General features: G+C 46.3%; 1 protein-coding gene across 1 annotated transcript in view; it reads right to left on the reverse strand.

Moving 5' to 3' along the window:
• cdh16 (cadherin 16, KSP-cadherin) overlaps positions 1-23,928 on the reverse strand; it is a 150,584-nt gene that overhangs the window by 100,149 nt on the left and 26,507 nt on the right. Inside the window, exons 6-8 of the mRNA XM_059651791.1 lie at positions 21,893-22,051; positions 19,214-19,410; positions 1,121-1,252 (exon numbers count right to left, since the gene is read on the reverse strand). Of these exons, the coding sequence (XP_059507774.1) occupies positions 1,121-1,252; positions 19,214-19,410; positions 21,893-22,051 (488 nt within the window). The remainder of the gene's footprint in view (positions 1-1,120; positions 1,253-19,213; positions 19,411-21,892; positions 22,052-23,928) is intronic.

The raw sequence follows: 23,928 nt of genomic DNA on the forward strand, positions 1-23,928 counted from the left end.
TCTGAGATTAACAAAGCATCATTTGAAAAATGACAGAGAACACAAATTGTAAATGTGGCAGTGCATAGTAACGCGGACAGTGGCAGAATTCAGGGAGCTACAACAAAAACAAAAGTTGCTGGAAAAGCTCAGCACATCTGGCAGCATGAGAACTGAGGATGGAACGCTGAACTCGAAACGTTAACTCTGATTTCTCTCCACAGATGCTGCCAGACCTGCTGAACTTCTCCAGCAACTTCTGTTTTGGTTCCTAACTTAGAGCATCCACAGTTCTTTCAGTTTTTATTCGGGGAGATGGAGGCAGAGAAATAGATAGCAGCTGAAATTTAATGCAGAAATTTGTAGAGGTGATTTAGTTTCGCAAGCACTTGAGAGAAGATGTCAAGGACTTGGTGGAGGGAGTTGGGGAGATTTAAGGGAATGCATCAGGGATGCAGGACTTCAGCGATGGGGAGAGACTGGTGAAGGTGAGATTGGTCACCTCACGAGAATCTTATCATCAAGTAGGAGTCAGCAGAGATACCCGAGAACAAATCAAACTAGGGAACAGATGATGGTCAGGTGTAAATTGAGGGGATGATTGAGTTACAGTCGAATGGAAGTAGATATTTTAATTAAACATTTTGAAAATCCATGTCTGGAGAAGGTGGGACTTCAACCCAAATTTCCTGGCCTGAGAGACAGGAGAGAGTTTTATCGCTGCACACTGGGAGCTGTGCTAGCTTTATAAGACACATGGGGAACAGGTTTAGTGAGGTGTATTTTGAATTTAAATGGAATCAAATTGAAAAATCCATGTCTGATTAACCTTTAACATTGGGTGTTTGACAGAGACAGTCAGGGAAAGACCTAATCATGATGTGCAGAATCCCAGGCCAGGCAGATCAAGTAGTTTTCCACTGGCAGTTGGGTCCCTAAAGAGGGGGCCAAGGTGAATTGGAATTTTTGCGAATTCTGGTGATTTGGAGCACACTGCGTCACAAGGAGGTACAAACTGATAGCTTAGAGACAGGGCTGTGGGGAAAGAGCTGGAGAACAGGGCTATCAAAGGAACAACAGAGGCAAAGTGGACCAAATGGCCTCGTTCTGTGCTCTAGGATCCGATAATTCTATAGTTTACCTCTGCTTCTTGTTCCCGGTCCAGTGGTTGAGTTAAAAAGATCTGACCTTCTCCATCAATGAGGAAAGGGCCTTCAGGAGAGGGTGGTTTGACCTGCAGCCTGTATTTCACTTCATCATTGTTCCATTGAACCTAAAAGTACCACAATTCAAAATGAGAGCAGGAAGCAGCCAGCCATTGGCAAGTTTCAGCCAAAGCAAAAATGTGGCCTTTCATCTTTCATTCATGAAGTGGTCGCCTGGTTACACACAGGAAAACTCACAGGTGCATTGTGACACAGGGCAGGCTGTAGCATGGTCACACACATTCTCAGCTTCCAGTCAGAGGGTGAGCCATTCTGTAAAACCGGACACAAAATCAACCCTCTCACTCCCCCTACCACGGGAGTGCCGTACTGTCAGCAACGCTCTCTTTCAGATGAGACAACAACCCAGACCTTTCTTGTTCTCCCGTACAAACATAGATCCCGGGATGGCGGGAAGACACAACAGCTCTTCATCAGAGGCTGTTCTGGTGATGTTACCCAGCACGCTAATGAAACGTCTGCAGAACAACAAACTACAGGTTCACTCCAAAACCTGAGAGATCCCATTGCTGTGTACCAGGAACTCACTCATTTGTCCAATCTTGTCTATTGTATCTTACTTCTGTTTCACTTCGGATCTTTAAGAAAACCTGAACTGAATTCTTTGTAAAGTTTGAATGAAACCCAGGAGTGATTCTTCTTTAGGTCAAAATAATCAATTAATCAATTAATCAGTAGCCATAGAGCCATGGAGTAATACAGCATTGAAACAGGCCCTTCGGCCCAAACTGGACCACGTTGACCCTGGAGCCCACTCAACTAGCTCCAATTACCTGCAAGATAACAAAATGTGAAGCTGGATGAACACAGCAGGCCAAGCAGCATCTCAGGAGCACAAAAGCTGACGTTTCGTGCCTAGACTCTTCTTCAGAGAGGGGGATGGGGAGAGGGAACTGGAATAAATAGGGAGACAGGGGGAGGCGGACCGAAGATGGAGAGTAAAGAAGATAGGTGGAGAGAGTATAGGTGGGGAGGTAGGGAGGGGATAGGTCAGTCCAGGGAAGACGGACAGGTCAAGGAGGTGGGATGAGGTTAGTAGGTTGGAAATGGACATGCGGCTTGAGGTGAGAGGAGGGGATAAGTGAGAGGAAGAACAGGTTAGGGAGGTGGGGATGAGCTGGGCTAGTTTTGGGATGCTGTGGGGGGAGGGGACGAGCTGGGCTAGTTTTGGGATGCAGTGGGAGGAGGGGACGAACTGGGCTGGTTTTGGGATGTGGTGGGGGAAGGGGAGATTTTGAAGCTTGTGAAGTCCACATTGATACCATTGGGCCGCAGGGTTCCCAAGCTGAATATGAGGTGCTGTTCCTGCAACCTTCGGGTGGCATCATTTTGGCACTGCAGGAGGCCCATGATGGACATGTCATCTGAGGAATGGGACGGGAGTTAAAATGGTTCACGACTGGGAGGTGCAGTTGTTTGTTGCGAACTGAGCGGAGGTGTTCTGCAAAGCGGTCCCCAAGCCTCCGCTTGGTTTCCCCAATGTAGAGGAAGCCACACCAGGTACTGTGGATACAGTATACCACATTGGCAGATGTACAGGTGAACATCTGCTTGATATGGAAAATCATCTTGGGGCCTGGGATAGGGGTGAGGTGTGGGGGCAAATGTAGCATTTCCTGCAGTTGCAGGGGAAGGTGCCGGGTGTGGTGGGGTTGGAGGGGAGTGTGGAGCGGACAAGGGAGTCGCGGAGAGAGTGGTCTCTCCGGAAGGCAGACAAGGGTGGGGATGGAAAAATGTCTTGGGTGGTGGGGTCGGATTGTAGATGGCGGAGGATGATGCATTGTATCGTTCCCACCTGCAACCGCAGGAAGTGCTACACTTGCCCCCACACCTCCTCCCTCACCCCTATCCCAGGCCCCAAGATGACTTTCCACATCAAGCAGATGTTCACCTGCACATCTGCCAATGTGGTATACTGTATCCATTGTACCCGGTGTGGCTTCCTCTACATTGGGGAAACCAAGCGGATGCTTGGAGACCGCTTTGCAGAACACCTCCGCTTGGTTGGCAATAAACAACTGCACCTCCCAGTTGCGAACCATTTTAACTCCCCATCCCATTCCTCAGACAACATGTCCATCATGGGCCTCCTGCAGTGCCACAATGATGCCACCCGAAGATTGCAGGAACAGCAACTCATATTCCGCTTGGGAGCCCTGTAGCCCAATGGTATCACCGTGGACTTCACAAGCTTCAAAATCTCCCCTTCCCCCACCGCATCCCAAAACCAGTCCAGCCTGTCTCTGCATCCCTAACCTGTTCTTCCTCTCACCTATTCCCTCCTCCCACCTCAAGCCGCACCTCCATTTCCTACCTACTAACCTCATCCTGCCTTGCTAACCTGTCTGTCCTCCCTGGGCTGACCTATCCCCTCCCTACCTCCCCACCTATACTGTCCTCTCCACCTAACTTCTTTTCTCTCCATCTTCAGTCCGCCTCCCCCTGTCTCCCTATTTATTCCAGAACCCTCACCCCATCCCCCTCTCTAATGAAGGGTCTAGGCCCGAAACGTCAGCTTTTGTGCTCCTGAGATGCTGCTTGGCCTGCTGTGTTCATCCAGCCTCACATTTTATTATCTTGGGTTCTCCAGCATCTGCAGTTCCCATTATCACTCCAATTGCCTGCAGTTGGTTCATGTTTTCTAGCCATGGGTCTTGGCCCTGTTCCAAGGATATCACAATCCTGTTGTTGTTTTGATGTGATAATGTCTTCTGTCTAGATTTCACCCACATGTTGTTTTAAAAAGAGAAAGTGCACTATGTAAATTGACCTTGCTAACTCTTGGGCGACAGCCAGGACAATGAAGAGGAGATGGCCAGTGAAACGGAGTTGGGCCAATGATCAGTTTTCATTTGAGAGACACCATTATGGATGGGTCAATAACCTGAATTTTACAGAGCATGCAAATTTTAATAAATCTGTGAGAGATTAGACAACATGCTTTGTTCAGATCTTCAGTAAGGAGTGTCTTCCCGCCATCCCGGGATCTATGTTTGTACGGGAGAACAAGAAAGGTCTGGGTTGTTGTCTCATCTGAAAGAGAGCGTTGCTGACAGTACGGCACTCCCGTGGTAAGGGGAGTGAGAGGGTTGATTTTGTGTCCGGTTTTACAGAATGGCTCACCCTCTGACTGGAAGCTGAGAATGTGTGTGACCATGCTACAGCCTGCCCTGTGTCACAATGCACCTGTGAGTTTTCCTGTGTGTAACCAGGCGACCACTTCATGAATGAAAGATGAAAGACAATGCCCATCATTCTGCCTTCATCAATCCTCTTTGTTACTTTTTCAAAAAACTCAGTCAAGTTAGTGAGACATGATTTCCCACACACAAAGCCATGTTGACTATCCCTAATCAGTCCTGGCCTTTCCAAATACATGTAATTCCTGTCCCTCAGGATTCCTCCAACAGCTTGCCCATTACCAATGTCGGGCCACCGTTCTATAGTTCTCCGGTTTTCCCTTACCACCTTTCTTAAATAGTGGCACCACATTAGCCAACCTCCAGTGTCTGGCACCTCACCTGCAGCTATCAATGATACAATATCTCACCAAGGGGCTCAGCAATCTCTTCCCTAGCTTCCCACTGATTGGTAAAGCAGTTAAGAGAACTGGGTGCAGGCTATAGCCTTAGCTGAAGAGTCTGGGAGAATCTCCAAGTGTTTATCAAACATTAATAGCAGAGGCAGAGAGGTGAGTCTGTCACTGTAACCAGCTTTATCTTCAGTTCCACAGCAACAAACCATCTAATGGTGAAATCCCATCACTGCTCAATGCTTCCCTCATCATAGCACTGAATATTTATACCATCATTGTCTAAGAACAGAAACATTTTATTGAATTTGCAGTCCGGAATTAACTCAGCGTCTCCCCTTACCTCTCTGTGCATCTATATTTAAACACAGTTCAATATCTCTTCGGGTTTGCTTTCAGTAAATGATGGGACAGAAATGATGACTGGAAAAATAACGTCTTCACCGCACTTTCTGGAGTTGAGTTTCCACCAGTACATTCACCCGGCCCCCACCCCTCTCTCTCTTCTCTCATTCCAACTCTCTCTCTTCTATTCCCCTCTGCCCTCCACCCTAACTTTCACTACCGCTCCCCTCAGCTCTCATCCTCACTGCCCTTTCCCCTCACTACCCCTCCCTGCCCATCTGTCCCCCAACCCTCTTCAGCCAGGTTGTTTGAATTCACACATTTCGAGCCGCCCCGCCTCTCCTCCTGACCTCAGGTTTCCACAAGCAGCCCCAGTCCCTGTGGGGCATGTGAGAATGTAACCCAGTGTCTATAGGGGTCACTGGAAGCTGCTGTTCTTTGCTAAATCACCAAATCTTCCCCTTCTCGTTCTACTCCCCATTACCCCACCCCACCTTCTCTCTGTCTCTCTCTCTGTCCCAATCCTTCAACAGAAATTATTTGCCTTTAATCAATTTTAATTTGTGTTTTGTAGATTTTTGCCAGAGAAGCTTCCTAGTTTCAGAATCAGTGGAGATTGATGGCATTAAAATGCAGATGAGTCACATTGATTGGTGAAACTGATTTGAGGGGCTGAATGGCCACCTCCTGCTCCACACCATATATAACATTTTTTTTATTTATTCACTTGTGGGATGTGGGTGACACTGGCTGGGCCCAGCATTTGTTGCCCGTCCCTTGTTGCCCCTTGAGAAGGTGGGGGTGAGCTGCCTTCTTGAGCCGCTACATTCCAAATGCTAGTTGTTGACCCACAATGCCATTAGGGAGGGAATTCCAGGATTCTGACCCAGTGACAGTGAAGGAACAGCGATATCTTTCCAAATCAGGATGGGGAGTGGCTCGGAGGGGAACTTACAGGGGATGGTGTTCCCATGTATCTGCTGCCCATGTCCTTCTAGATGGAAGTGGTCATGGGTTTGGAAGGTGCTGTCTGAGGGTCTTTGGTGAATTTCTGCTGGGCATCTTGTAGAGGGTACACACTGCAGCTACTGAGTGTCGGTGGTGGAGGGAGGGGATGCTTGTGGATGTGGTGCCAATCGAGCGGCTGCTTTGTCCTGGATGGTGTCAAGCTTCTTGAGTGTTGTTGGGGCTGTACCCATCCAGGCAAGTGGGGAGTATTCCATCACACTCCTGACTTGGTAGATGGTGGGCAGGCTTTGAGCAGTCAGGAGGTGAGTTACCCGCTGCAGGATTCCCAGCTTCTGACCTGCTCTTTTAGCCACTGGGTTAATGTGGTGAGACCAGCTGAGTTTCTAGTCAATGATAACCCCCAGGATGTTGATAGTGGGGGATTCAGTGATAGTAACACCATTGAATGTCAAGGGGTGGTGGCTAGATTGTCTCTTGTTGGTGATGGTCATAGCCTGGCACTTGTGTGGCATAAATGTTACTCGCCACTTGTCAGTCCAAGCCTGGATATTTCCCACATCTTGTTGCCTGTGAACATGGACTGCTTCAGTACCTGAGGAGTCACGAATGGTGCTGAACATTGTGTAATCATCAGTGAACATCCCCACTTCTGACCTGATGACAGAGGGAAGGTCATTGATGAAGCAGCTGAAGATGGTTGGGCATAGGACACTACCCTGAGGGACTCCTGCAGAGATGTCCTGGAGCTAAGGTAACTGACGTCCAACAACCACGTCCATCTTCCTATGTGTCAGGTATGATTCCAACCATCGGAGCATTTGTCTCCCAAAACACACTGATTTCAGCTTTGCCAGGGCTCCTTGATGCCATACCTAGTCAAATGCTGCCTTGATATCAAGGGCTGTCACATCGCTTCAATTTCCTTCCTTGATATTTTTCCTAAGTCATCCCATGACTTCAATCTCACTGGTATCCACGGGGACTGAGCAAAAATCTCTCTCAGCCCTGAGTTTGCATTCCAGCCCCTTGAAATAACTCCCCAGAGGCCAGTATCCCATCACTAAGCCCCCCGCCCCCTTTACTTACACATGGAGAGTCCTTGACATAGAGCCAGCTCTCAGAGTGAACAGGGTGACAGACACTCCTGTTTATGTCTGTCAGCCAGGGCTCCCTGATTGGACCAGATTAACAACACAATCAGGGAACTCATTCTCTATGCGCACACCCAAAACATTAACCCTGATTTTCTCTGCAGATGCTGGCAGATCCACTGAGCTTTTCCAACATTTTCTGTTTGGTTTCTAATTTCCAGCATTCACAGTTCCAGCAGTTTCTATTCACGTTCTATGAGAATGGCCCAGCTGACCATACTGCAATCACTGTATCCCTGGCCAGCATCGTCAGTGCTAGAGGTCAGGCTGACACCTCAGGACAGCGCTAAGGGAGTGCCACAGTATCAGAGGGTCAGTGCTGAGGGAGCGGGCACTGTTGGGGAGTCAGGGCTGAGGGAGTGCCGCACTGTCAGAGGGTCAGTGCTGAGGGAGCGGGCACTGTCGGGGAGTCAGGGCTGAGGGAGCGCCACACTGTCGGAGGGTCAGTGCTAAGGGAGGGCCGCACTATCGGAGGATCAGGGCTGAGGGAGGGCCGCACTGTTGGAGGGTCAGTGCTGAGGGAGTGCCGCACTGTCGGAGGGTCAGTGCTGAGGGAGTGGGCACTGTTGGAGGGTCAGTGCTGAGGGAGTGGGCACTGTTTGAGGGTCAGTGCTGAGGGAGGGCCGCACTGTCGGAGGGTCAGTGCTGAGGGAGTGCCGCACTGTCGGAGGGTCAGTGCTGAGGGAGTGCCACACTGTTGGAGGTTCATTGCTGAGGGAGTGCCACATTGTCAGTAGTGCGGTGTTTCAGTGACATATTTAAATGGAAGCCGCTCACATCCCTTATTGAAAACAATACTATGGTCACTATTCAATGAACAGAAGCTGGGGGAGTCATCTTCAGAGTTTGGGCCAATTTTAACCCTCAGACCACATCACCCAGACACAAATTACTTGTTTATTATTGCAACATGTTTGTGGGAGCTTGCTGTGTGCAAATTAGCCGCTGATTTCCTCATTTGATTTATTTTGCACACTTGTTCACACAATGCGGGTAACACTGGGCCAGCACTTATTGCACATCCCACATTTCCCAGAGGTCAGCTTGATATTAACCAAACAGTTTCTGAAGAAGGATCATTGGATCAGAAATGTTAACTCTGCTTTCTCCACAGTTGCTGTCTGATCTGCTGAGTTTCTCCAGCAGTTTCTTTCTTTATATTTGCAGCAAGCAGTTTTTTTGGTTAAGTGTGAACAACGTTGCTGTGGGCCCGGAGTCACATTTAGGCCCGACCAGGTAAGGATGGCAGATTTCCTTTCCTAAAGGGGTAAGAATGAACTGTACAATCAAAGATAATTTCCATTCATGTTTTTCAAAGAAATGAGTTGAAATTGCACCAGTTGCTGTGATGAGATTTTAACTCCTGTCAACAGAGCGTCAGCCTGGGTTACCAGTCCAGCACCAGCACCACCAAACCACCAGTAAACACCACTACACCACCAGTAAACCACCAATAAACACTTCTACACCACTAGTAAACCCCGATTACACCACCAGTAAACTACCATTACACCACCAGTAAACCACCAATACACTACCAATAAACACCGCTACATCACCAGTAAACTCCGCAACACAACCAGTAAACCACCAATAAACACTTCTACACCACTAGTAAACCCCGATTACACCACTAGTAAACCACTATTACACCACCAGTAAACTACCATTACACTACCACTGCACCACCAGTAAACACCACTAGTAAACTACCACTACACTACCGCAACACCACCAGTAAACCACTGCAAAACCACCAGCAAACACCACTACACCACTTGTAAGCCACCAGTAAACAAGATGAAGTTTTACAACCAACAATAATGTTTACCTGATCACCACTGGGCTGGCTTTATAATTCAAGACTTTTTTTTAAAAACTGAACCAAAGTTTACTATCTGCCAAAGCGGGGAATTGACTCCATGCTGCCGGAACATTAGCCTGTGGATAACTGGATTACCAGCTCAGGGCTGTTACCGCAACAACAACATTGTCACCATTGTAATCACTCCTGAGTTTAAATCCTAACCTGAGCTCAAAGTATATTCCCATTGAAGCATTTGTAACTGTTCAATTCCCTTCAAATCCTCATTTTCATAATTACCTAGAGCTACCTCAGCTCTCCTTCATGGACAGTTATCCTCGTCTCTTGGTTCTACTGAACTCGGCTTACATTCCCTCAGATTTAGTAGAATATAGTGCGATCTAATTGGGATGTCTAATAGGATCAGAGGGCTCAACTGGGTAGATAAAGAGAAACTATTTCCTTGAGGAAGAGGATACAGATCATTGAATCCCTAGTGTGGAAGTAAGCCATTCAGCCCATCAGTTCCACACTGACCCTCCAAACAACATCCAGATCCACACGCCCTACCCTGTCCCTGTATCCCTGTATTTCCCATGGCTAATCCACCTTGCCTGCACATCCCTAGACACTATGAACAATTTCCTACAGCCAATCCACCTAAGTTGGACTGTGGGGGGACATCAGGGCACCCAGAGGAAACCCACGCAGATGCAGGGAGATTGTGCAAGCTCCACACAGACAGACACACGAGGGTGAAATTGGGCCCAGGTTTCAGGTTTTGTGAGCCTCTGTGCTGCCCATCTTAAAGACAAAACCAGAGTTGATCAGGACTGACCTCCCTTCTGATATTCTGTTGAGGCTGGATTTAGGTGACTTTCCATAACCAAGTTTGACAGATGGATATTGGGCAAGTGATTACAGAATAAAGGAGACTAATTAGAATAAATATTTGTTCACTTGTCCTCCCTCCCTGTCTTGATGTCAATTTTTGTCCCTCTCTGGCTTGTGCTATTTTGTCATGTTAAAGACACAATATGTATGAGGATTTGTTGGTGAATCTCATTTGAGAGATTGCTTTGGAGAGAAAGGAGAGCCATGAGACAGCACCTTCCAGGAGCTAATGTTTGGACCATGTTTAATCACTGGCTTTTATTACTGCTGACCTGAGCATTGGGCAAGGGAGAGAGTCAGGGACTTAAGGTCAATGTACAGAGGACCTGGTAAGTCTGAAACCAGGGAAATATCTGTATCAGAACTTGAAATGTGACCCTCGGATAGATAATTGGCTGGCAAACAGGAAGCAGAGGGTGGACCTTTCTCAGGTTGGTGAAATGCAACAAATGGTGTGCCACAGGGATCAGTATTGGTTCAGTATTTAAATAAATGACTTTGCGGAAGGGATGGAGAGATGGTTGGTAAATTTTTCAAAGACACAAAGGTAGGCAAGAAAGTGAGATGTGAGGAAGACACATAGAGCATATAGAAAGATAGAGGTAGGTTAGATAAGTGGTCAAAGATGCGGCAAATAGAAAGTGTGAACTTGTGCATTTTGTCAGGAAGAATAAATGAAAGCATATTATTTAAACGATGAGAGATTGCAGAGCTTTTAGAAACAGTGGGATCTAGGTGTGCATGAATTACAAATGGTTAGCACACAGGTACAGCAAGTAATTGGGAAAGCTCATAGAATGTAATCATGTATCACTAGCGGAGCTGAATACCAAAGTAGGAAGGCTATACTTCAATTACTGAGGGCACTGGTGAGATCACATCAGGAGCATTGCGTACAGTGCTGGTCTCCTTGTTTTAAGAAAGCTTGTAAATATATTGGAGGCAGTTCAGAAAAGGCTAACCAGGCTGAAAGCTGGAATGGTGATAATAGGAACTGCAGATGCTGGAGAATCCAAGTTAATAAAATGTGAGGCTGGATGAACACAGCAGGCCCAGCAGCATCCCAGGAGCACAAAAGCTGACGTTTCGGGCCTAGACCCTTCTGATGAAGGGTCTAGGCCTGAAACGTCAGCTTTTGTGCTCCTGAGATGCTGCTGGACCTGCTGTGTTCATCCTGCCTCACATTTTATTATCTTGAAAGCTGGAATGGGTGGATTGCAAGACCATAAGCCCATAAGACACAGGAGCAGAAATTAGGCCATTTGGCCCTTCGAGTATGCTCCGCCATTCAATCATGGCTGATATGTTCCTCAACCCTATTCTCCTACTTTCTCCACATAACCCTTGATCCCCCTGATAATCAAGAACCTACCCATCTCAGCCTTAAATCTACTCAAGGCCCCCACAGCCTTCTGTGGCAGTGAATTCCATAGATTCACTACTCTCTAGCTGAAGAAGTTTCTCCTTATCTCCATTCTAAACGGTCTTCCCTTTACTCTAAGGCTGTGCCCTGGGATCCATGTCTCTCCTACTAATGGAAGCATCTTCCCACTATCCACTCTGTCCAGGCTATTCAGTATTCTGAAAGTTTCAGTTAGATCCCCCCTCATCGTTCTAAACTCCAGTGAGTATAGTCCCAGAGTCCTCAAGCATTCCTCATATGTTAAGCTTTCCATTCCTGGGACCATTCTCGCAAACCTCCTCTGAACCCGCTCCAGGGCCAGCACATCCTCCCTGAGATATGGGGCCCAAAACTGCACACAATACTCCAAATGTGGTCTGACCAGAGCCTTATAGACTCTCAGAATTACATCCCTGCTTTTATATTCAAGTCCTCTCAAAATAATATGGACAAGCATATATGGACGTACATGGAATAGTGTAGGTTAGATGGGCTTCAGATCAGTATGACAGGTCAGCACAACATTGAGGGCCGAAGGGCCTGTACTGTGCTGTAATGTTCTATGTTCTATAAATGCCATCATTGTACTTGCCATCTTTACTACTGACTCAACCTGCAAGTTTACATTGACAGAATCCTGGACTAAATCTCCCAAATCTCTTTGCACTTCAGATTTCTGAATTTTCTCCCCATTTAGAAAATATTCCATGCTCTTATTCTTCTTACCAAAGTGCATGACCTCACACTTTCCCACTTTCACACTCCATCTGCCACTTCTTTGCCCACTCTCCTAACCTGTCCAAATCCTTCTGCAGCCTCCCCACCTCCTCAATACTACCTGTCCCTCCACCTATCTTTGTATCATCTGCAAACTTAGCCAGAATGCCCTCAGTTCCTTCATCTGGATTATTAATGTACATAGTGAAATGTTGTAGTTCCATCACTAACCCTTGCAGAACATCACTTGTCACCGGCTGCCATCCTGAGAAAGATCTTTTTATCCCCACTCTCTGCTTTCTGCCAGGCAGCCAATCTTCTATCCATGCTAGCACCTTACCTCTAACACCATGGGCCCTGATCTTACTCAGCAGTCTCCTGTGCACCACCTTATCAAAGGCTTTCTGGAAGTTCGGGTAGATAACATTCATTGGCTCTCCTTGGGATACCCTCCTCATCCTTACTTCCTCAAAGAATTCTGGCAGATTTGTCAGGAATGGCCTCCCCTTGATGAAACCATGCTGACTTTGACCTATTTTATTCTACACTTCCAAATATTCAGAAATCTCATCCTTTACCATGGACTCCAAAATCTTACCCATGACTGAGGTTGGGCTAGTCAGCCTGTAATTTTCCATCTTTTGCCTTACTCCCTTTTTAAACAGGAGTGTCACGTTAGCGATTTTCCAGTCGTCTGGGACTCTCCCTGACTCTAGCAATTCCTGAATGATCACCACGAACACTTCCACTATCTCTTCAGCTATCTCAAAGAACAAACAACAAAGAAACTTACAGCACAGGAACAGGCCCTTCAGCCTTCCAAGCCTGCACCGATTGAGATCCTCTATCTAACCTGTTGTCTATTTTCTAAGGGTCTGTATCCCTTTGCTCCCTGCCCATCCATGTACCTGTCCAGATATATCTTAAAAGACACTAACATGTCTGTGTCTACCACCTCCACTGGCAACGCATTCCAGGTACCCACCACCCTCTGTGTAAAGAACTTTCCACGCATATCTCCCTTAAACTTTCCTCCTCTCACTTTGAACTCATGACCCCTAGTAATTGAGACCCCCCACTCTGGGAAAAAGCTTTTTGCTATCCACCCTGTCTATACCCCTCATGATTTTGTAGACCTCAATCAGGTCCCCCCTCAATCTCCGCCTTTCTAGTGAAAATAATCCTAATCTACTCAACCTTTCTTCATAGCTAGCACCCTCCATACCAGGCAACATCCTGGTGAACCTCCTCTGCACCCTCTCCAAAGCGTCCACATCCTTTTGGTAATGTGGCAACCAGAACTGTACAGAGTATTTCAAATGTGGCTGAACCAAAGTCCTGTACAACTGTAACATGACCAGCCAACTCTTGTACTCAATACCCCATCCGATGAAGGAAAGCGTGCCCTATGCCTTCTTGACCACCCTATTGACCTGCGTTGCCACCTTCAGGGAACAATGGACCTGAACACTTAGATCTCTCTATACATCAACTTTCCCCAAGACTTTTCCATTTACTGTATAGTTCGCACTTGAATTAGATCTTCCAAAGTGCATCACCTCACATTTGCCCGGATTGAACTCTATCTGCCATTTATCTGCCCAACTCTCCAATTTATCTACGTTCTGCTGTAAGCTCTGACACTCTCCTTCACTGTCTGCTACTCCACCAATCTTCATGTCATCAGCAAACTTGCTAATCAGACCACCTATACCTTCCTCCAAATCATTTACATATGTCACAAACAACAGTGGTTCCAGCACAGGTTCCTGTGGAACACCACTGGTCACAGGTCTCCAATTTGAGAAACCCCCTTCCACTACTACTCCCTGTCTCCTGTTGCCTAACCAGTTTTTCATCCATCTAGCTAGCACACCCTGGACCCCATGCGACTTTACTTTCTCCATCAGCCTGCCATGGGGAACCTTATCAAACGTATTACTGAAGTCCCTGTATATGACATCTACAGCCTTTCCCTCATCAATCAACTTTGTCATGTCCTCAAAGAATTCTAATAAGTTGGTAAGACATGGCCTTCCCTGCACAAAACCAAGTTGTCTATCACTGATAAGTCCATTTTCTTCCAAATGGGAAAAGATCCTATCCCTCAGTATCTTCTGCAGCAGCTTCCCTCCCACTGATGGCAGGCTCACCAGTCGATAATTATCTGGATTATCCCTGTAACCCTTCTTAAACAAGGGGACAACATTAGCAATTCTCCAATCCTCTAGGATCTCACCCATGTTTAAGGATGCTGCAAAGATATTTCCTCTCTTGTGTACCTCAAGAACTTGGGATAGATCCCATCCGGACCTGGGGACTTGTCCACCTTAATGCCTTTTCGGATACCCAACACTTCTTCCCTCCTTATGTCAATTTGACCTAGAGTAAGCAAACATCCATCCCTAACCTCAACAGCTGTCATGTCCCTGTCCTTGGTGAATACCGATGCAAAGTACTTGTTAAGAATGTCACCCATTTTCTCTGACTCAGCGCATAACTTTCCTTCTTTGTCCTTAAGTGGGCCGACCCTTTCTCTAGTTACCCTCTTACTCTTTATATATGAATAAAAGGCTTTGGGATTTTCCTTAACCATGTTTGATAAAGATATCTCATCTCTCCTTTCACCCCTCTTAATTCCTTGTTTCAAATTCACCCTACATTCCCAATATTCTTGCAAAGCTTCATCTGTCTTCAGTCACCTAAACCTTATGTATGTTTCCTCTTTCCTCTTAGCTCGTCTCACAATTTCACCTGTCATCCATGGTTCCCTAATCTTGCCATTTCTATACCTCATTTTCACAGGAACATGTCTCTCTTGCACGTTAATCAACTTTTCTTTAAAAGCCTCCCACATATCAAATGTGGATTTACCTTCAAACAGTTTATCCCAATCTACATTCCTCAGATCCTGCTGAATTTTGGTATAGTTGGCCTTCCCCCAGTTTAGAACTCTTCCTTTAGGAACACTCTAATCTTTGTCCATGAGTATTGTAAAACTTACGGAATTGGGTCACTGTTTCCAATGTAGTCCCCTACTGTAATCTCAACCACCTGGATGGGTTCATTCCCCAGCACCAGGTCCAGTATGGCCCCTTCCCGAGTTGGACTACGTACATACTGCTCTAGAAAACCCTTCTGGACACACCTTACAAATTCTGTTCCATCTTGACCCCTAACACTGAGTGAATCCCAGTCAATGTTGGGAAAATTAAAATCTCCCATCACCACCACCCTGTTTCTCCTACACCTTTCCATAATCTGTTCACATATTTGTACCTCTATCTCACGCTCACTGTTGGGAGGCCTGTAGTACAGTCCCAACATTGTTACTGCACCCTTCCTATTTCTGAGTTCTGCCCATATTGCCTCACTGCTCGAGTCCTCCATAATGCCCTCCTTCAGCACAGCTGTGATACCGTCTTTGACCAGTAATGCAACTCCTCCATCCCTTTTGCCTCCCTCTCTATCCTCCCTGAAGCATCGATATCCTGGGACATCTAGTTGCCAACCATGCCCTTACTTCAACCAAGTCTCAGTAATAGCAATAACAACCTCCTTTAGAACTGTGAGGTGTAGTCCATCTGGTCCAGGTGATTTGTCCACCTTCAGGCCAATCAGTTCTACCAGCACTTTTTCCTTGATGTTGGCCACCATACTCAGCTCTGCCCCGACTCCCTTGAATTTTTGGGAGATTACTCATGTCTATCACCGTAAAGACTGACGCAAAGTAATTATTCAGTTCCTCAGCCATTTCCTTGTTCTCCACTACTATCTCTCCAGCGTCATTTTCCAGTGGTCCAATGTCCACTTTTGCCTCTCTTTTGCCTTCTACATACCTAAAGAAACTCTTACAGTATTCGTGTATCTCACTGGCTAGCTTACCCTCATATTTAATTTTCTCCCTCCCTATTTCTTTTTTTGTTGCCCGCTGTTTATCTTTGTAAGCTTCCCAGTCTTCTGGTTTCCCACTGCCCTTCGCCACGTTATATGCTTTCTCTTTTGCTTTTATGCTGTCCCTGACTTCCTTACTGAGCCATCATTACCTCATCCTCCCTGTACCATGCTTCTTTTTCCTCGGGATGAATTTTTGCTGCGTCTCTTGAATTACTTCCAGAAACTCCTGCCATTGCTGTTCCACTGTCTTTCCTGCTAGGCTCCTCTTCCAGTCAATTCTGCCCAGCTCCTCCCTCATACCTCTGTAGTCACCTTTATTCAGCTGTAATACCGTTACCTCTGATTCGATCTTCTCCCTCTCAAATTGCAGAGTAAACTCTACCATCAGATGATCACTGCCTCCTAAGGCTCCTTTACCTTAAGCTCCCTTATCAAATCTGCCTCAATGCACAACATTAAGTCCAGTATTACCTGTTCCCTTGAGGGCTCCACCACGAGCTGCTTCGAAAAGCCATCTTGTAGACATTCCACAAACTCCTTTTCTTGCAATCCACTACCAATATGATTTTCCCGCTCCACCTGCACATTGAAATCCCCCCTGATCACTGTGACTTTGCCTTTCTTACACACCTTTTCTATCTCCTGGTGTAACTTGTGCCCCAGTTCCTGACTATTGTTGGAGGCCTGTACACAACTCCAACTATGGTTTTATTACCTTTCCGGTTCCTCAATTCTACCCTCTCAGATTCTACACCATCTGACCCTACTTTATCTCTTCCTATTGATTTAACTTCATTTCTCACTAATAAGGCAACCCCACCCGTTTGGCCTGCCTGCCTATCTTGTCGATAGGATGTATATCCTTGGATATTCATTTCCCAATTCTGATCCCCTTGCAGCCATGTGTCTGTGATGCCTACCACATCATACCTGCCAGTTTTGATCTGCGTCACAAGCTCATTGACCTTATTCCTTATACAGCGTGCATTCAGATATAACACCTTCAGTCCTGCATTAACCCTTCCTCTTCTCATTTTCATTTGTTTTTGCAGTGTTTGATTGCTAGCCTTTTCCAAGCAGACTGTCCTATTTGTGTCAGTGCTGGAGACTTTAATAACCTCTCCTGAATTTTCCTTCCCTGTCATTTCTTTCATATTTTTCCACTTAGTTGAATCCACCAGTACAAATGTTAACCTGAGATAGTAGGAACTGCCGATGCTGGAGAATCTGAGATACCAAGGTGTAGAGCTGGATGAACACAGCAGGCCATCAGAGGAGCAGGAAAGCTGATGTTTCAGGTGCAGACCCTTCTTCAGAAAATTATGGTAACCTGCTGCTTTGTTCCCTACTGGAGCAAGTATCACCATTATCCCCTCCCCACTTTCTAAAATCCTGTTGACCAGCCTATTTACCCTTTTCGCTAGAACATTGGCCCCAGCTCAATTCAGGTGAAGACCATCCCACTGGTACAGATCCTTCCTGTTCCAGTACTGATGCCAGTGCCCATGAAAAGGAACCCCTCTTTCCCACACCATTCTTTTAGCCACATGTTTACTTCCCTTATTCTCATGGCCTCCCGTACCACGGTGCAGTGGTCAGTTGGCTCATCCTCCCTGCAGCCCTTTTTCTCATCCACACAGGGAGCAAGTACCCCGTACCTGCTGGACAAGGTCAAGAGCTGAGGCCCCTCAGTTGCTGACTGCAGGATCCCTCTACCTGCCTTGCTTACAGTCACACCCTGCTGTCCCTGGCCACTGACCAAATTTGAAGTGCTTAATCTACCAGGTGTGACTGCTTCCTGAAACATATTATCGAGGTACGTCTCCCCATCCCGGATGTGCTGCAGTGTTTGAAGCTCCGATTCCAGCTCATCAACTCTGAGCTGAAGTTCCTCGAGCCACCAACACTGGCTGCAGATGTGGTCACTGCAGTTTGTAATGGGATCAGCCAGTCCTACATCATACAGCACATCACCTGCCCAGCCACCTCTACTTAGTTACTTACTTTATTAATTACAAATATTTTATGATTGAGTTAATTAATTTGTTAATACGGCTTTGCTGTGGTTGTTTTGACTTTATTGAAGATTTCCCATCAGCAAATCAGGTCACAGCCTCCCTGTGATGTCTCTCCAGTTTATTTTGCAGCTCGAGCTCTGATAGTTTTACACTCCCCTCAGCTCTGCTGCTCCTCGCTCCAAGAGCTTCCCGCCCAACAAAAGCACAAAAAAAAGAAAGGGAAAAAATACTCGCCGTATTGACCCCCCACACAGAGTCCGTTTTTTCCTGGTTAGAGGAGGAAGATGGGTGGGAGACACTATGCGTGTAATGTTTTGGGTTTCCCCACTGCCTGAATATATGGTTATAATTCCCCGGCAGCACACCCCTCACTCTCTCCTGACTCCCAACACTCACCAAGGAAATATGTCGCATGAAGAAAGGTTGGACGGGCTGAATTTGTACCCACTGGGGCTTAGAACAGTAAGCGGGCCCTTGATTGAAACCGACAAGATCCTGAGGGGTCTTGGACATTGTGAGGATGTTTCCTTCTTTGGGGGGGGGGGTTATCCAGAACGGGGGAGGGACTGTTTAAAAATCAGGGGGTCACAGGCGCTTTAAAACAGGCAGCAAGCAATTCTTTTCTTCCCCCAGGAAGGATGTGGGGAAGTTTTGGAGCACTCTTTCTGAAAAGACAGCGGAAGCAGAGTCCTTGAATATTTCCAAAGCAGAGGTGGGCAGATTCTTGATAAGGAAGAAGTTAAGTGATTGTCAGGGTGGGCAGAAAAGTAGGTTTAAGGTTATGATCAGAACAACTAAGAGCTTATTAAGTGGAAGGACAGGCTAAAAGGGCTCATAGCCTACTCTTGCTCCTATGGTAGGTGTTATATGTATCAGGGCAGGTGCTTTTGTTTTTGAGTGCTCCAGTGCTCAGTCCCAGTAATGATGTTGTAATACAATCACTAGACTAGTACTCCCCAGCCTGATGCTCTGAGGGTGGGTTTGATTCCCACTGTGGGAGATTTTGAAACTTGACTTCAATAGGTATCTGAAACCAAAGTTTAATGATGACCATGTTACTGCTGTCGATTGTCATGAAAATCCAGCACGTTCACACCGTGCATTAGGGAAGATAAATCTGTCATCCTTGCCTGGTCTGGCCTTTCAGCGATTCCAGATGGTGTTGACTCTTTAATGCCCACTGGGGGATTAGGAACCGGCAACGAGTACTGGCCCACCCAGAGATGGCCACAACACATGAACCAAGTAACTAGAAAGCTCTAACACTAGGGATCCTTACCTTTGTGACAGCCAGGGGATAAGGCCCTTGATGGTTTTCCCGGACTGCGACCGGACTAGGAGGAAGCCACAGATTATCTGTAACAGTGATGGCGACTTCCCCGCGCGTGTAGTGGCCCTGGGGTTGATCTCCCATATCTTTGACCTGAACGGTCAGGATGTATCGGTCAACCAAACCGAGGGCCAACGATTCAGCTCCTGAAAATATCCAAAGCAAGAACGTCACATCTCCTGCAAGAAATGGAGTCAAGGAAATCTAGGCCATTGTCTTAGAAGGCTAAGAGGAGATTTGGCACAGGCACCTAAAACCCAGGAAAGTATGGGCAGAGTAAATCTAGCGAAAATGTTTCCAATGGTTGAAGACTCGAAATAATGAGGGGCAGCAGGTTGAGGGAAAGAACCACTCTTCGTGGTATGAGCAAAATCTCCTTCAATAGGTTGTGATTTGGGATTCAATGAGAGATCAATGGGAACAGGTTAAATGTCACTCATTCAATTAATAAGTGTGAATGTTGGAACTAACCAGATTTCAGTTTAAAACAATATATAGATTTGATGGGCTGAATGCCTTCCTTCTGTACTTCTTTTATTTAAAGTTACTGCAATGGAGCAATATTACAGAACATGGATCATTTTAAAGGGTGGGACTTACATGGAACAGACAATCTGCTCCAGCATAACAAAATATTGTAACCCTGTGGATAAAGGTTGTAGAAGTGTACAAAAAAAATATTTAATATCTGTTCAAAAAGAAAATAAATTCTGGAACTGACTTCAACTGAACGAGATGGAGTTCTGTCGTTGTCAAGAACAAGATAAGAACTGTAATGAGTGAGACACACACAGGCCCGAAACAAACAATAGCTCAATTGAATTAATTCGAGAGAACAGACTAACAGAGTGAAAAGCCAACATCTATTCTTCTCTGAATAGATTCAGCATATGCCCAAGCTCCATTTCTTTACATCAAACTAGCATTTCATCTGTTCATTTGGACCAAATGTCACACCTTCCAGCCACAATGATACAAACGCAACTTGCGTCTGTGACTGTAACAAGTGCCAACGACAATCGTGAGGAAGCATTGATGAAGGAGTCACAATGAATAGACATCATTTTAACAGCTATAGGCAGGAATGATGAGTCATCTCCTGCTCCTATATGACACACAACAGTCAGCACATTGCAAAAGGAATTATTTATTGTATGAAATCAGCGAGTGGTTTCATTGTGATAAGGTGCTGTGGAACTGCTGTTAATGTTCTGGCTGTATTACCTGTCTGGCTGTTGGTCTGCGCTTGCTTATTCATTAAAGGTCATGTTCTAGCTGATGTTGTGATTTTTATAGAGGCTCTTTCATCATTGCTCTTTCTCCATTCTGGAGCTGAAGCTCAAACTTTGGACCATTGACCCCACAGCCAGCAGATTGTAGGAATGTTGCCGCAGTGAAAGTTTGTGTGGAGGGTCAGCACCAACACAGGAAGGACTGAACAGGACGAGCCAGAGTGATCTAGCCAATGGAGTACAATGTGGGCAAATGTGAACGTGTCCATTTTTGGCAGGAAGAATACTGGTCTGTTTCTGTGCAATAGTCTATGTCTGATTGGCTTCACTGGGTTAGAAGGTTGGGAATAAGGTGGGACCGTAGGATTAACTGAGAGCCCCACTCTGAACTCAGTCCTAATGGCTAGATCCAGACATCTGGATGTCGCATCTAGAGAGGACTGAGCTTGACAGAGAGACAGTGATGTATCAGTAATGTCGCTGGGTTATAAACCCATGAGGCCCAAGCTAATAGGCTCAAATTCCAGAAAGGCAGCTGGATCGTAGAATCCCTACAGGGTGGAAGCAGACCATTCAACCTATTGAGTCCACACAAACCATCCAAAAAGCATCCCACCCAAACCAACACCCTGCCTATCCTAACACCTGTAATTCTCTCGGCTAACCCTCCTAGCCTGCAAATCCTCAGACACTATGGGGCTATTTAGCATGGCCGATCCATCCTAACCTGCACATCTTTGAATTGGAGCACTCAGAGGGAACCCACGCAGACCCAGGGAGAATGTGCAATCTCCACACAGCCCATTGCCTGAGGGTGGAATCAAACCTGGGTACCTAGTGCCGTGAGGCAGCAGTGCTAAACACTGAGCCTCTGTGCTGCTTAAATTCAGTTTGTAAAGCTGTGCTCAGCAATGCTTCACTGATGAACCACCTTCAATGAATGAATTCTGCTGTACTAACCTGATCTGGTTTACATGTGACTCCAGATTCAGTGACAACGCAGCATGGAGCTGGGCAAACACAGCAGGTCAGGTAGCATCGGAGAAGCAGGAAAGTCAATGTTTCAGGTGGGGACTGGTGAAGGGTCTGAAACGTCAGCTTCCCTGATCCTCTGATGCTGCTTGGCCTGCTGTGTTCATCCAGCTCTACACCTTGCTATCTCTGACTCCAGCATTGGCAGTTCTTGCCATTCTCCAAGTGACTCCAAATCCATCTGGTTGACTCCTAACTGCCCTCTGAAATGGTCAAGCAAGTCGCTCATACAACGGCAATTAGGGGCTGCCCGCAGTCCATGAAAGTATAAAGGAAAACAAACGGTGCCTCACAGGTAGATAGTCGCATGGGACACAATTACAGGCAGAGAATGGAGAGGGAGGGAAAGGGGGAGAGACCATACCTTCTGCAGTTAGTGAGATGTCACCATTCCAAGGATCAATCTGGAACATTCTGTCTGAGGGCTGTGCTGGAATTTGCTGGAGGATTTTGTAGCGCAGGTCACTGCTAGGCAGGAGTGGGTCATCAAGGTCAATAGCTGCTGCAGACAGTATCCTGTATCCTGTGAAAGAAAATCGGTTTACAACACATGGAAAGGTCACTTGGCCCATTTAGTCTCATGCTGTGTTTTTAGCCTGGAACTAAACTGCCAATTCCATCTCAGGCTATCGGCGGATCCTTCCGACCTGTTCCCTCTCACATGTTGGGCCAAAGGGCCTGTTCCTGCGCTGTACTGGTCAATGTTTGATGAGTTTCTCCTATAAATGTGGTCCACACCATTCGTTTCAACCACTTGCTGTGATAGTGTGTGGTCACATGTCACTCCTCTCGGTGAACAAGAATCTCCTCATAGATTTTTTTCTCTATTAATTTGTGGGATGTGGGCATTGCTGGATGGGCACAGGATTTCTTGCCCATCCCTCGTTGCCCCTTGAGAAGGTGGCGGTGAGCTGCCTTCTTGAACTGCTGCAGTCCATGTGCTGTGAGTTCATTCATAATGCCACTAAGGAGGGAATTCAAGGATTCTGACCCAGTGACAGTGAAGGAAAGGTGATATATTCCCAAGTCAGGATGGTGAGCGGCTTGGAGGGGAACTTAGAGGTGGTGGTGGTGTTCTCAGGTATCTGCCTGAGGATCTTTGGTGAATTTCTGCAGTGTATCTTGTAGCTGCTACTGAGCATCTATGGTGGAGGAAGTAGGTGCTTGTGGATTTATTAGTGACTATTATAAAGCAAAATATAACTTGTCCTTTTGGATTATAAACTGGAAAGCAGAAGCTGGACACTGAAGCACGTTGAAGATCAAGTGGGATTGTGTGTTATGTACTTTAGTCACACAAGATATTCTACTTTCCAGAGCAGTCAGGAGATGCTTTATGAGACACTGAGTCTCTGAGTTAAGGAAACACTGCCGAGCGACAGCCTTAACATTGGTCCTGCTGCAGTGTGTTGTAGTCCTGCACACTCAATGACATCCAGAAGCCAGCAAGCAAGAGGCATCTTTCTGCATCTCTCTCGGTGAAAAGACAAAAAGACCTACAGACTCTGGAGAAACATTTTTATACAAACAAAGACCTGTGTCCACCCACTAAGCTACTGGATCAAAGCTCCACCATTGCTCTGCAGCCAGTTACCATCAGTAAAAAAATCAAAAGGAGTCTAAGAAACAAAATACCACACCCTTGTGGACTCTTGAAATGCAGATTTTGTTTCTCCTTTTTTATGTTTTCCACCCATAATATTTGTACCAAACCATCTGTTTTTGTCAGTCTTATTCAGGAATAAAAGTGATGAACTTAGAGCATGGATCAGTACCTGGTGCTATGATGTTGTGGCCATAACAGAGACATGGGTTTCTCATGGGCTGGAATGGTTGCTGGATATTCCAGGGTTTAGAACATTTAAAAAGAATAGGGAGGGGGGAAAAAGAGGAGGGGGTGTAGCACTACTAATCAGAGAGGGTATCACAGCTACAGAAGCTTCCATTGTCGAGGAAGATCTGCCTACTGAGTCAGTGTGGGTGGAAATTAGGAACAGCAAGGGAGTAGTCACCTCGTTAGGGGTTTACTACAGGCCCCCCAATAGCAGCAGGGAGATTGTAGAAAGCATAGGTCGACAGATTTTGGAAAAGTGTGGACGCAGTAGGGTTGTTGTAATGGGTGACTTTAACTTTCCTAATATTGATTGGAACCTCCTTCGAGCAGAAGATTTGAATGGAGCTGTTTTTGTAAGGCGTGTTCAGGAGGGTTTCCTAACGCAGTACGTTGACAGGCCGACGAGGGGAGAGGCCATTCTAGACTTGGTGCTCGGAAACGAGCCGGGGCAGGTATCAGATCTTGTGGTGGGAGAGCATTTTGGTGATAGTGACCATAACACTCTCTCATTCTACATAGCTATGGAGAAGGAGAGGATTAGGCAGAATGGGAGGATATTTAATTGG

Source organism: Stegostoma tigrinum, chromosome 16 (genome assembly GCF_030684315.1).
Source record: "Stegostoma tigrinum isolate sSteTig4 chromosome 16, sSteTig4.hap1, whole genome shotgun sequence".
Taxonomy (NCBI): domain Eukaryota; kingdom Metazoa; phylum Chordata; class Chondrichthyes; order Orectolobiformes; family Stegostomatidae; genus Stegostoma; species Stegostoma tigrinum.